At 47.2% G+C, this 15,414-nt stretch overlaps 1 protein-coding gene across 1 annotated transcript in view; it reads right to left on the bottom strand.

Moving 5' to 3' along the window:
* The window catches only part of LOC119928844 (olfactory receptor 14A2-like), a 35,397-nt gene that overhangs the window by 14,469 nt on the left and 5,514 nt on the right, over window positions 1–15,414 (bottom strand). Inside the window, exon 2 of the mRNA XM_038747360.1 lies at window positions 9,445–9,516. Coding sequence (XP_038603288.1) covers window positions 9,445–9,516 — 72 coding nt within the window. The remainder of the gene's footprint in view (window positions 1–9,444; window positions 9,517–15,414) is intronic.

The raw sequence follows: 15,414 nt of genomic DNA, 5'->3' as shown, positions 1-15,414 counted from the left end.
CCCAGGCTCGGGATCTTTCCAATGGACCATGCTGTTACTCTAACTAAGCACTTACTATGTGACAGGTGCTGTTCTTAGGGCTGGTGTAGATAAACGTTAATCAGGCTATGAACCCCTTGAGGGCCAGGGGTCCTTTCTAATTCTCACTGGTGTTTTTTCTATGGTATTTGTTAAGTCCTTACTACGTACCAGGTTACACACTGAGCACTGAGTATATACACGTTAACCAGGTGACCCACATGGGGATCACAATCTTAATTCTCAATTCACAGATGAAGTAACGGAAGCGCAGAGAAGTGAAGTGACTTGTCCAAAGCCAGACAGCTGACAAGTGGTGGAGCCAGAATTAGAACCCCAGTCCTCTGACTCTCAGGCCCATGCTCTTCCCACTAGGCAAGACTGTTGTTCTTTCCCAACACAGCATACTGCTTAGCACATAGTAAATTCTTTAATAAATACTCTGACCACATAGCCATTAGCCACTACTGATTGTGCTCTGGACCAAACGGATGTCCGTTTCCTCCGGAGTCCTGCTGAGCACCAGCTTCCAGGACCCTCGGTATCCTCCTTTTATAAATGGCATTTGTACAGGGCTTTCTATGTGCCAGACACTGTATTAAATGTTAAGGTAGATAAAAGCTAATCAAGTTGAACACAATCCATGTTTACAATCCACAATCCTGGCTCTTCCCACTAGGCCACATTGTGTCTCAATAATAGAACTCCTCATGCTATGAGCTACTTTAATAAAGATTAAACAGTAGTTTAATGTCAATGTTAGAGAACATAGAACAAAGTGGAATTTCATATTCTTTTTCCATAGGTTCTGGAATAAATTCTAATTTAGAACATGTATTTATATGAGAAAATCAGCTCCAAGCTAAATTAGGGTCCTCTTGGACATTTTGGTGATGATAATGTCATTTGCTAAGTACATACCATGTGCCCTAAGCCTTTATTCTATCACCCTCTAGATTGTAAGCTCGTTTTGGGCAGGGAACATGACTATTTATTGCTTTATTATACTCTCCCAAGTGCTTAGTACAGTGCTCTGCACACAGAGAAGTGTGCAGAGAGAAGCTGCTTAGAGAAGCAGCGTGGCTCAGTGGAAAGAGCACGGGCTTTGGAGTCACAGGTCAGGGGTTCGAATCCCAGCTCCACCACATGTCTGCTGTGTGATCTTGGGCAAGTCACTTAACTTCTCTGAGCCTCAGTTCCCTCATCTGTAAAATGGGGATTGACTGTGAGCCCCACGTGGGACAAGTTAATCACATTGTATCCTCCCCAGCGCTTAGAACAGTGCTTTGCACATAGTAAGCGCTTAACAAAAAATGCCATCATCATCAATAAAAATGACTGAATTGAATGCCAAGCACTGTTCTAAGCCTGGGGTAGATACAAGTTAATCAAGTTGGACACAGTCCCCGTCCCACGTGGGGTTCGCAGCTTAGGTAGGAGGGAGAACAGAGTTGAAATCCACTTTACAGTTAAGAAAACTCATTTTGCAGGTGAGAACTTTTGCTTCTCACTCAGTTCTCCAGATTACTTAAGAAGACATTAATAGTCTGATCGCCTTCCTTCCCACCTCCCAATCCAACACCACAACTCTCCCCAATGTCAAATCCCTCTTCCTCAGAAATCTTCCCTTGATGACTACATAGGATCCCAATCTCTCCTGCCCATTGCTTAATATAGATTGCATTCCTAACTTTAGCTCTTATTCGCTTATCCATATTTTCATATTTTATTTAAAGATTTATTCAGCTCTTTTTATCCTGATACAATTTTCCTACTACTAATAATTCATTCATTCATTCATTCAATCGTATTTATTGAACGTTTACTGTGTGCAGAGCACTGTAGTAAGCGCTTGGGAAGTACAAGTTGACAACATATAGAGACGGTCCCTACCCAACAGCGGGCTCACAGTCTAGAAGGGGGAGACAGACAACAGAACAAAACATATTAACAAAATAAAATAAATAGAATAGATATGTACAAGTAAAATAAATAAATAGAGTGATAAATACGTACAAATATATATAAAGGTGCTGTGGGTAGGTGAAGGAGGCAAGGAAGGGGGGATGTGTAGGGGGAGAACGGGGAGAGGAAGGAGGGGGCTCAGTCTGGGAAGGCCTCCTGGAGGAGGTGAGCTCTCAGTAGGGCTTTAAAGAGAGGAAGAGAGCTAGCTTGGCGGATGTGCTGACGGAGGGCATTCCAGGCCAGGGGGATGACGTGGGCCGGGGGTCGACGGCGGGACAGGTGAGAACGAGGCACAGTGAGGAGATTAGCGGCAGAGGAGCGGAGGGTGCGGACTGGGCTGTAGAAGGAGAGAAGGGAGGTGAGGTAGGAGGGGGCGAGGTGATGGAAAGCCTTGATGCCGAGGGTGAGGAGTTTTTGCCTGATGCGTAGGTTGATTGGTAGCCACTGGAGATTTTTGAGGAGGGGAGTAACATGCCCAGAGCGTTTCTGCACATTAATAACAATTGTGGTATTGATTACTCTATCAGTCAGTGGTATTTATTGAGCATCGACTTCGGGAAGAACACTATACTAAGGATTTGGGACACTACAACGTAACAGAGTTGGTAGCCAGGTTCCCTGTCCACTGAGAGCTTTGTGCCAAGCTACAGTGGTAGGTACGAGTTCATTAGGATAGACACATTCCTTGCCCCACTTGAAACACCCATTCTAGTGAGAGAGAGAACAGGTATTGAATCCTCATTTTACAGATGAGGAAACTGAGGCTCAGAGAAGGTAAGTTATTTGCCCAAGGTCACCCACCCGGCGATTGGCAGAGATGGGATTAGAACTCCAAGGCCCGTGCTCTGTCCACTAGGCCATGCCGCTTCTGCTTCATTCATTAATTCAATCATTCATTCAATCGTATTCTTTAAGTGCTTACTGTGTACAGATCATTGTACTAAGCGCTTGGGAGAGTATAATACAACAATAAACAGACACCTTCCCAGCCTACAACAAGCTTACAGTCTAGAAAGGGAGAAAGACATTAATGTAAATAAATATATTGACAAGAGCCCCTGGACTGTCCTTGCCATTAGTCCTTTTGATTTGACTGATCCATGGACAATTGAACCTTCTGCTCCGGGTGCCATCCGATTATTTTATTGTTGCTATTGCATGTTAATTGTTAACTGCTCTCTGTGATATCGTCATCTGCTTATCTTATTGTTGCTATTGCATATTAATTGCTACGTGCTTTCTGTGATGTCATCTGCTTATTGTATTGTTGTTATTGCGTGTTAATTGTTAACGTCTCGCTGTGCTGTCATTTACCGCGCTGACCTCACCATGAACTATAAACTCCCCTGCTCCCATCTGTCCTTCCCAGTCCTCACCTTCACCTTCCCCTCTCCCACCCAGCTCTTTCCCTCTTTTTCCCACCCCTCACCAGTCATCCCCACCCCCTCCCTAGAATCGCTCTGTACCAGCGCCAACCCCCAACGCCTCCTTTCTAACCCCTTCCTTTGCCTCCTCCCCGCCCTTGCCCCATCCCAGTTCTCCATCTACATCGCTGTCCCTCATCCCCTCTCCCCAACCAGGCCCCCGCCAACTCATTTCAATCCAAACCATCCCCACCCTTCGTACCCTTCCCCTTCCCGCCCCTTCCTCCACAGCTGCTGCCAGGTGTGGCAAATGGAACCCACGCTCCATTATAGGAAAGCTCCCTTTCATCCTTGACCTGTTCCTATCGCGCTGTCTCCTACTCCTCCTCCTCCTCGCCCTTACCAAAATTTGGCTTATCCCCAATGACACGGTCCCTTCTGCTGCACTCTCCAGCGGAGGCCTCTTCTCACACTTCCCCAGATTCACCGGGAAAGGAGGAGGTGTCGGCTTCCTTCTCGCTCCCCAATGTCGCTTTCGCACTACCCCGCCTCCCTCTTCCCTTTCCTTCTCCTCCTTTGAAGCCCATATTATTCGCCTCTACCACCCCCTCCAGATTCATGTAGCCGTCATCTACCACCTCCCTGGCCCCACTTATTTAACCATTTTGACCCCTTTCTCACCTTCCTTCTTTCTTTTCCCATGCCTATTCTGATTCTCGGAGACTTCAACATCCACATGGATGTCCCCGGTGACTCTTCTGCCGCCCGACGTCTATCTCTCCTTGGCTCTGCCAACCTCCTGCTCCACCCCACCTCACCCATTCACCAACTTGGACACACCCTCAACCTCATCATCTTCTACCGCCGCACTATCTCCACCCTCACAAACTCTGAAATCCCTCTCGCTGATCGTAACCTTCTCAAACTGCCTCCTCTCTCACACTCCTCCCCCCTGTAAATCTATATTACTCCCTCACAGGGACCTCCACTCTCCCGACACCATTCATCTCTCTCAGCGCATCACACCCCACCTCTCCTCCCTACCCTCTCTACCCACCCCTGTTGACCAGATTACTACTCTCAACTCCACCCTCTCTACTCACCTCTCTCGCTCCCCTTTCACTTCGCTCTCTCGCACTACTAAACCACAGCCTTGGGTCACTGCCACTGTCTGCCTCCTTGTCTCCTTTGCTCTAGCTGCTGAACGCTGCTGGGAAAACTCTAAACACCAAGCCAACCTTGTTCACTTTAAATTTATCCTTTCCTGTCTTAGCTCTGCCCTCTCCTCTGCCATGTCCATCACGCCCATCAACTGTTCCGGACATTCAACTCCCTCCTCCATCCCTCACCCCCAACGATCTGGCCAACTACTTCATTAGTAAAATTAACACCATCAGGTCTGAGCTCCCCAAAGTCATCCCACCCACCTCTCCATCCCCCGGGCTCTCAGCCCTCCCCTCTAGTTTCCCATCCTTCTCAGCAGTATCTTCAGATGAGATCTCCCCTCTCTTCTCAAGAACCACCCCAGTCACCTGTGCTTCGGACCCCATTCCCTCTCATCTTATGAAAACCCTTGCCCCTTCCTTCCTCCCCTCCTTAATTTCCATTTTCAACCTCTCATTCCACACTGGTTCCTTCCTCTCTGCCTTCAAACATGCCCACGTCACCCCTATCGTAAAGCACCCTCTCTTGTCCCCACTGCCCCTTCTAGTTATCGCTCTATCTCCCTCCTACCCTTCCTTTCCAAACTCCTAGAACGAGTCATCTACACTCGCTGCCTCGAATCCCTCAACTGCAACCCTCTCCTAGACCCCCTCCAATCTATCTTCTGTCCCCTACACTCCACCGAAACTACCCTCTCAAAGGTTACCAGTGATCCCCTCCTTGCCTGATCCAATGTCCCCTACTCTATCCTAATCCTCCTCGACCTCTCAGCCTCCTTCGACACTGTGGACCATCCCCTTCTCCTCAACACGCTATCCAACCTTGGCTTCACAGACTCTGTCCTCTCCTAGTTCTCCTCTTATCTCTCTGGCCGTTCATTCTCAGTCTCCTTCGCAGGATGCTCCTCCCCCTCCCATTCTCTTACTGTAGGGATTCCTCAAGGTTCAATTCTTGGTCACCTTCTGTTCTCCATCTATACTCATTCACTTGGTGAACTCATTCGCTCCCATGGCTTCAACTATCATTTCTACGCTGATGACACCCAAATATCCAAACCCACCCTTGTTCTCTTTCCCTCCCTCCAGGCTCGTATCTCCTCCTGCCTTCAGGACATCTCCATCTTTACATCCAAGCCGTCACCAAAACCTGCCGGTCTCACCTCTGCAACATTGTCAAGATCCGCCCTTTCATCTCCATCCAAACCGCTACCCTGCTCCTTCAAGCTCTCATCCTATCCCGTCTGGATTACTTTATCAGCCTCCTCTCCGATCTCCCATCCTCCTGTCTCTCCCCATTTCAATCCATACTTCACGTCGCTGTCCGGATTGTCTTTGTTCAGAAACGCTCTGGACATGTTACTCCCCTCCTCAAAAATCTCCAGTGGCTACCAGTCAACCTACGCATCAGGCAAAAACTCCTCATCCTCGGCTTCAAGGCTCTCCATCTCCTCGTCCCCTCCTACCTCACCTCCCTTCTCTCCTTCTACAGCCCAGCCCGATCCCTCCGCTTCTCTGCCGCTAATGTCCTCACCGTGCCTCGTTCTCGCCTGTCCCGCCGTCGACCCGCGGCCCACGTCATCCGCCTGGCCTGGAATGCCCTCCCTCCGCACATTCGCCAACCTAGCTCTCTTCCTCCCTTCAAGGCCCTACTGAGAGCTCACCTCCTCCAGGAGGCCTTCCCATACTGAGCCCCCTCCTTCCTCTCCCTCTCCTCCCCCTCCCCATCCCCCGCCTTACATCCTTCCCCTCCCCCCAACTCCTGTATATATGTATATATGTTTGTACGTATTTATTACTCGATTTATTTATTTATTTTATTTGTACCTGTTTATGCTATTTATTTTATTTTGTTAATACGTTTTGTTTTGTTCTCTGTCTCCCCCTTCTAGACTGTGAGCCCACTGCCCAATGCCCCCCTTCCACACAACCGCCAAACCAGCTCTCTTCCTCCCTTCAAAGCCCTACTGAGCGTTCACCATCTCCAGGAGTCCTTTCCAGTCTGAGCCCGCCTTTTCCTCTGCTCTTCATCCTCCCCTTCCCATTGCCCAACTCTTCGCTATCCCTTCCCCTCCACACAACACTTGTGCATATTTGTACATATTTATTCTTCTATTTATTTTACTAATGATGTGTATATCGCTATGATTCTATTTATTCTGATGGTCCACATGTTTTGCTTTGTTGTCTGTCTCCCCCTTGTAGACTGTGAGCCCGCTGATGGGTAGGGCCTTCTCTATATGTTGCCAACTTACACTTCCCAAGTGCTTAGTACAGTGCTCTGCACACAGTAAGCGCTAAATAAATATGATTGAGTGAATGAATGAATGAATAAATATGATTGAATACGATTGAATGAATAGTAAGCGCTTGGGAAAGTATGATACAACAGAGTTGATAGACATTTTCCCTGTGGACAAGGAGTTTACAAGAAGAATAAACTAAAATGACCAAACGAAGATATCTATGAAAAGATCTTGGAACATGGGCTCCCGAGACCCCTTCACCTCTCCAGAAAAATGGTCCTTAGTCACATACATGACTATGTGACCCAGCCTTATAAATATTTTTTATGATATTTGTTAATGATTATGATAATGGTATTTGTTAAACACTTACTAGTAGTCAAGCACTGTTCTAAGGGCTGGAGTGGATACAAGCTGATCAGGTTGGACACAGTCCCTGTCCCACATGGGGCTCACAGTCTTAATCCACATTTTTTAAATGAGGTAACCCAGGCCCAGAGGAGTTAAGTGACTTGCCCAAGGTCACACGACAGACATGTGGTGGAGCTGGGATTAGAGCCCAGATCGTTCTGATTCCCAGGTCTATGCTCTTTCCCCTAGGTCAAGCACTTACTATGTGTTAAGCACTGTTCTAAGCACTGGAGTAGGAACAAGTCAATCAAACTGGGCATAGTCCCTGTCACACGTGGGGCTCACAGTCTGAGAGAGCTCCTCCACCACTTGTCTGCTGCGTGACTTTGGGCAAGTAACTTCACTTCACTGTGCCTCAGTTACCTCATCTGTATAATGGGGATTAAGGCTGTGAGCCCCATGTTGGACATGGACCGTGTTCAACATAATTACCTGGATTCTGCCCCACTGCTTTGTACAGTGTCTGTAACATAGTAAGCACTAAACAGGTAGCACGGGACAAAAACAATGAAAAAAATAGCTCACTTAGATGAAGACAGGAAAGGATCTTTTGGCATTAGGTGATCTACAACACCCACAATGGCTGGTCCAGCTACTGGGCAGCTGCAGTAGGCCTGGACATTCAAAGGACTCTGGGTAAAAGGACTGACATTCCCTGCCCACGCCTGATCCTACCTCATCCTCTCTACAAAACCAACAGCCTACCTGGCATCCGTACCCCAGAGTAACATTCTGCAGAGCTGGAATTTGGAAGGAAGCCGGAAATCGAAATGGTGAACCCAAGTAGGCTGCATAACCGGTTTCCCGTAGCAATGCATCTTCCCTTCAGCGGGCTTCAGTTTCCCCATCTGTAGAATGAGTACAGCAGCTGCAGATCCGAGACGGGACATTACGATCCTACCCCAATAGTGGAATTGAAGGCCGTAAATCAGGAATCCGCCCTCCCGATTACGAGGAGAGGCAGGACTGAGACGAAGGGCTCTTTCCTGGCTTCTGCATCTCAGTATTGAGGCCAGACTAGGGTCGGAGGTGAAATGTTAGGGCAAGTTAACTGGGGTTCTGGGGAAAAAGGCAAAAAGCAAAACTCTGATTAGACCCAGTAGACAATGCAGTTGAAAACGTCTCTCTGGGGTGGTGGTTTTGGGGAGCAGAGGGATGGAGAAGAGGGAGGTGCTGCTGACTTGTTGGCATTTTTTTTTTTTGGTCCCCAGAGATCCAGGAGGCGAGAAGCTCAATTAGACAGGGCAGGGAATCAAATAATAGAATTGCATTTCCTGAAGCAACCTCAAGGGGTCATTACTTCCATCCCTTTCTGGTGACGTTTTACTGTGCTCAGGGCAGGAAAAATGCTGCCATTCTGGCCTCTGAACTCAACCATGTTATAACTCTCTTTTTTCCTCGACTCCTTTCTTTCATTCAACCCACCTATTCGACCATTACTAAATCCTGTCAGTCCCACCTTCACAATATCGCTAAAGCCCACCCTTTCCTCTCCACCCAAACGCTACCACCTTAACACAGTCACTCATCCTAACCCGCCTGGATTACTGCATCAACCTCCTTGCTGACCTCCAGGCCTGCTGCCTCTCCCCACTCCAGTTCATACTTAACTCTGCTGCCCGGATCATTTCTCTACAAAAACGTTCAGTACATGTTTCTCCACTCGTCAAGAAACTCCAGGGTTGCCCGTCTACCTCTGAGTCAAACAAAAACTCTGCTCCATTGGCTTTAAAGCATTCCATTACCTTGTCCCCTCCTACCTCATCTTGCTATTCTTCTACTACTACCCAGCCCACGCACTTCACTCCTGTAATGGCAACTTTCTCACTGTACCTCTATTTCAACGATCTCACTTCTCACCCCTTTCCTAAGTCCTGCCTCGGGTCTGGAATGCTCTCCCTCATCAAATCCAATTACTCTCCCCTCCTTCAAAGCCTTATTGAAGACACATCTCCTCCAGGAGGCCTTCCCTGATTAAGCCCTCCTTTCCTTTTTTCCCCACTCCCTTCTTCATTGCCCTGAAATTGCTCCCTTTGTTCTTCCCCCTTCAAAGGCCCTCAGTACTTAGGTGCATATCTGTAATTTATTTGTTTGTATTAATGTCTGTCTCCCTCAGCTCTAGACTGTAAACTCTTTGTGGGTAGGGAATGTGCCTGTTTATTGTTGCATTGTACTCTCCCAAGCGCTTAGTACAGTGCTGAAAACAAGAATTACTCTCTGATTTAGAGAAGCTGTAAAGACCACCCGTCCATTATTTGGTCCTGTGGACTGCAACCTCACATTTGGATGGTTGACGTTTGTGTCCGGACGATGACCCCAGTGTTCTGGGGCACCGTCCACACGTTCTTGTATCTGGGAAACGGCACTGTTTGCCTGCTTCTTTATAAAGGACCTTTAATTATCGTTTGACCGAAGGCTCTCCATCACCTCGCCCCCTCCTGCCTCACCTCCCTTCTCTCCTTCTACATCCCAGCCCGCACCCTCCACTCCTCTGCCGCTAATCTCCTCACCGTGCCTCGTTCTCGCCTGTCCCACCGTCGACCCCCGGCCCACTTCATCCCCCGGCCTGGAATGCCCTCCCTCTGCACATCCGCCAAGCTAGCTCTCTTCCTCCCTTCGGGGCCCTACTGAGAGCTCACCTCCTCCAGGAGGCCTTCCCAGACTGAGTCTCCTCCTTCCTCTCCCCCTCGTCCCCCTCTCCATCACCCCTGTCTTGCTTCCTTCCCTTCCCCACAGCACCTGTACATATATATATATATATATATATATATATATATATATATATATGTGTGTGTGTGTGTGTGTGTGTGTGTGTGTGTGTTTGTACATATTTAGTACTCTATTTATGTATTTATTTTACTTGTACATATCTATTCTATTTATTTTATTTTGTTAATATATTTGGTTTTGTTCTCTGTCTAGACTGTGAGCCCACTGTTGGGTAGGGACTGTCTCTATATGTTGCCAACTTGTACTTCCCAAGCGCTTAGTACAGTGCTCTGCACACAGTAATCGCTCAATAAATGCGACTGATTGATTGATTGATTGCTCTGCGCGCAGTAAGTGATCAATAAATATGATTGAATCAATTAATATTCATTAAGCGCTTACTATGTGTCAAGCACTGAACTAAGCGCTTGGGTAGATACAAGAAAAGCAACTCCCACATGGGACTCACAGTCTAAGTAGGAAGGGGAACAAACATTGAACACCCATTTGCAGATGAGCGAAATGAAGCCCAGAGAAGTTAAGTGATTGTCTAAGGTCACGCAGCAGGCATATGGTGGAAACGGAATTAGAACTCAGGTCTCCTACTTCCAGGGCAGGGTTCTTTCCACTAGACCATGCTGCTTCTCTCTAGATCATCAAATCAGTTCTCCCCTCTACTGTTCAGGAAGGAAGAGTTGGTTCTCCTGCCATGAGTAGGAGACGAAGCTCTCTTTTTCCCCAGAACCGCTCATGTTTTTACCTCCAGTTCCATTTTGGCATAAGTGAGCTTCAGGTTTAGCTAGCCTGGGACTCCCTCCCCTTCATATGCACCAGACAGCCACTCTCACCACCTTCAAAACCTTATTAAAAGTGCATCTATTAAAAAAGGTCTCCCCCAAATAAACTCTCTTTTCCCTGGCTCTCTCTCTCTTCTGCACCACCAATGCATTTGGATCTGTGATGTGTGGGTATTTATTATCTGCCCCACTCCCAATCCCACGACACGTCTGTGCGTATCTTTAAATTATATAAGTTATTTGTTTATATTCATTTCTGTCTCCCCATCTAGATTGTAAGCTCGTTGTGGACCGGGAACATATCTACCGACTCTGTTATGTTCTACCCTCCCAGGTATTTGGTGCAGTGTTCTGCACACAGTATGCACTCAATAAATGCCATTGATGATGAGGTAGACAGGAGGTGTAAGTGCTCTGGATGTGAAGGAAATGGAGGTGACAATCAGAATAATAAAAATAATAATTCATTCATTCATGTCAGTCGTATTTATTGGGAGCTTACTGTGTACAGAACACTATACTAAGCACTTGGAAAGTACGATTCAACAACAAATAGAGACAATCCCTGCCCACAACGGGCTCACACTCTAGGTGGGGGAAGAGACCAATCATGATAGTGGTATTTGTTAAGCACTTCCTATGTACTAACAACTGAACTAAGCGCTGGGGTAGATACAAGATGATCAGGTCCCATATGGGACTCAAAACCTAAGTAGGAGGAAGAACAGGGATTGAATCCCCATTTGGCAGATGAGGTAACTGAGGCATAGAGAGGTTAAGCAACTTGCCTTGGGTGGGCACCTCCCTGCCCCCATTTTATAAATGGAGAAACGGAGGTGGAGAGAGGGGCGGTGACTGGGTCCGAACTCTACTACTACTGGACAGAGTACAATATAATAATATAACAGACACATTCCCTGCTCATAATGAGCCTGTAGTCTACTAGTTGTCAAGCACTGTTATAGGTGCTGGGCTATACACAAGTTTACCAGGTTGGACACAGTCCCTGGGGGATTCAAATCTGTTCTTCATACTTAAACTGTACGTCCCCTGTGAGACCTGATCATCGTGTATCCACCCCAATGCTTGGCACATAGTAATTCACAAATAACACAGTAATTCTTAATAACCCAGTGCTTAGTATAGAGCTTGGCACCTAGTAAGCACTTAACAAATACCACAATTATTACTATTACTAACTGCCAATTTTTTTGTATCTGTTACGTGCTTACTTTTTGCCTGCCACTATACTAAGCACTGGGGTAAATACAAGATAATCAGGATGGACACAGTCCGTGTCCCACGTGGGGAATCATAGTCTTAACCCCCATTTTACAGATGAGGTAAAGGAGACAACAAGAAGTGAAGTGACTTGCTTTACGCAGGGCTGGGATTAGAAGGCTGACCCTTATAATAATAATAATAATAATAATAATAATAATAATAATAATAATAATAATAATAGTAATAATAATAATAATAATAAGCATTTGTTAAGCGCTTACTATGTGCAAAGCACTGTTCTAAGCGCTGGGGAGGATAGAGGGTGATCAGATTGTCCCACGTGGGGCTCACAGTCTTAATCCCCATTTTACAGTTGAGGTAACTGAGGCCCAGAGAAGTTAAGTGACTTGCCCAAGATCACACAGCAGACATGTGGTGGATGTGGGATTCGAACCCATGCCCTCTGACTCCAAATCCCGTGCTCTTTCCACTGAGACACGCTGCTTCTCTGGGCCTTCCGATTCCGAGGCCCAGGCTCTACATTTCTCCCAAGCCCTTGCTGTCTCCCAAGCTCTTAGTAGAATGCTCTTCACACAGCAAGCACTCAGTAAATGTCATCGATGGATTGCTTGACTGAGGCCTGCTGATGTCTCTCTCTCTCTCTGGACCATCATCACTGGGACTGGGAGAGTCAGACGCCCGCCCTTACCCAAGCACCGATCAGCACAAACAGCTGGTCTGGGGTCCTCTGTTGAATGGGAGAGCTGGACATCGACCACCACAAGACCACCAAGGGAGTTGGGAAAGCTTGGGGAGGCAGGGTCCTGTAGATGACGCCAGACCATGCCGGCTCTACTGCCCATCCTATACCATTTTGATTCTAGCCCCCATTTCACCCTAGAGGGAGTGCCCACTCCTTCTGGAATGAGATTCCTGCCTTAATGCAAGCTGAGCAGCTCTCCAACGCTAGCAAGGAGGAAGAGAGTCCAGGGGCTCTGTGCAGGGACCAGTGCAGCTCCAAGACACCCACCACGCCAACCAAGTAAGCTTCCACTCTCACGCCCAAGTGGTACAACCAAAACCCTCTCATTGTCCAGGGGGCGGAGGGAGGCAATGCCTTGTTCTGAGCCTGGAAAGTTCTCTGCAGCACCTGTACATTCAGTTGTGTTTATTGAGTGCTTAATATGTGCAAAGCACTGAACGAGACCCTTGGAAGAGTACTATATAACAACAAACACATTTTGTTTGTAACGAACCTATAGTCTAGAGAAGAGGGTGAGGGACTCCTGGTCTCCGCTAGGGATTTGGGCCACATGGACATTATCAGACTCCCTTGGCTACTGGCTTTAAATTCTTCAATCAGCTCTTTCCCCACTATTGATCAACCAATGGTAAACACTAAGTACTTTATGTTTGCAGAGCACTTTACTAAGCACTGGGGTAGATACTAGATAATTGGGTTGGAAACAGTCCCTGTCCCACATAGGGTTCATAGTATTAATCCCCATTTCAGAGATGATTTAACTAAGGCCCAAAGAAGTGAAATGAGTTGCTCAGCATCTTGGTCTTGTAACTTTGTCCTCTAGACTGTAAGCTCGGTATGGCAGGGAATGTATCCACTAATTCTGTTGTATTGAACTTTCCCAAGCGCTTAGTACAGTGCTGTGCAGACAGTAAGTGCTCAACAAATGCCATGGGTTAATTAAGGAAATTTTCACACAAGAAAGCTCTTCCTATTACTGCCCACCTGGCTGGTCCTTCCAATCAATCAATTAATCAATCAATGGAATTTATTGAATGCTTACTATGTGCAGAGCATTGTACTAACCACTTAACCATGGCGGTCTCCCAACAGTCCACTAATAATAATAATAATAATGATACTAATGATACTTCTTAAGCACTTACTATGTGCCAAGCACTGTTCTAAGTACTGGGGTAGATACAAGTTAATCAGGTTGGACAGAGTTCCTGTCCCACATGGGGGTCAAAGTCTTAATTCTAATTTTGCAGATGAGGTATCTGAGGCCCAGAAACGTTAAGGGACCTGCTGCCCACAGCAGACATATAGCGGACCTGGGACTAGAATCCAGGTCCTTCTGACTCCCAGGCCCGTGCTCTATCCACTAAGCCATATTCCTTCCCTAATATCTTCTAGACTGTGAGATAACTGGGGGCAGTGAATGTGTCGATCAACTACGTTAAACTGTACTCTCCCAAGTGAGAAGCAGTTTGGCCTAATGGGTAGAGCATGAGCCTGGAAGTCAGAAGGACCTATGTTCTAATCCCGGCTCTGCCACTTGCCTGCTATTCATTCATTCATTTATTCAATTGTATTTATTGAGCGCTTACTGTGTGCAGAGCACTGTACTAAGCGCTTGCGAAGTACAAGTTGGCAACATATAGAGACGGTCCCTACCCAGCAGCGGGCTCATAGTCTAGAAGGGGGAGACAGACAACAAAACAAAACATATTAACAAAATGAAATAAATAGAGTAAATATGTACAAATAAACTAGATAAACAAATAGAGTAATAAATATGTGCAAACATATATACATATATACAGATGCTGTGGGGAGGGGAAGGAGGTAAGGCAGCGGGAATGGGGGGGAGAGGGGTAGAGGAAGGAGAGAGCTCAGTCTGGGAAGGCCTCCTGGAGGAGTTGAGCTCTTAGTAGGGCTTTGAAGGGAGGAAAAGAGCTAGCTTGGCCGATGTGCGGAGGGAGGGCATTCCAGGCCAGGGGGAGGACGTGGGCCGGGGGTCGACGGCGGGACAGGCGAGAACGAGGCACAGTGAGGAGGCTAGCGGCAGAGGAGCGGAGGGTGAGGGCTGGGATGTACAAGGAGAGAAGGGAGGTGAGGTAGGAGGGGACGAGGTGATGGAGAACCTTGAAGCCGAGGGTGACTTGATTTCTTTGGGATTCAGTTCCCTCATCTGTGAAATGGGGATTAAGACTGTGAATGCTATGTGGTACAGGGACTGTGTCCAACCTGTTTAACTTGTATCTTGCCTGGCACATGGTAAGAACTTAACAAAATACATTTTTAAAAGTCCGATTCTGGACACTATTAAGTAGAGTGGATCAGGTTCTGGAAGCCCTGTTCTGGACACCATGCCCTAGAGTTGCTCCAGTTCACGACACAATACTCTAGAATGGATCCAGTTCTGGAAACTATGCCTTAGATTGGCTCCGGTTCTGGACACAATTCTCTGATATGGATCCAGGCCTGGACACAATGCCCTAGAGTGGCTCTGGATCCAGGCGGAACCTGAGTGGACTGAGTGGAAAGATGCCCTACAAGAAGCATTGTTACCCTCTCCCAGTTGTTTCTTAGTCTTGCTCGGGTCCCTTTAACTCCAGAGCATTGAAATGCCAGAAGCTATTCCTCCTTGATTGTGCTGAGGAAGCAACCGAGAGTCTAAAGCCGCTAGAGTATGCACGGTTGCCCAGAAGACCTAGTTTGGCAGATCACCTGGAAACGGTCATGATTCTCAGACCTAACGAGGCTCTTCGGCCC

The sequence above is a fragment of the Tachyglossus aculeatus genome, chromosome 5 (genome assembly GCF_015852505.1).
Source record: "Tachyglossus aculeatus isolate mTacAcu1 chromosome 5, mTacAcu1.pri, whole genome shotgun sequence".
Lineage (NCBI taxonomy): Eukaryota > Metazoa > Chordata > Mammalia > Monotremata > Tachyglossidae > Tachyglossus > Tachyglossus aculeatus.
This window is presented reverse-complemented; position numbering and strand designations above follow the sequence as displayed.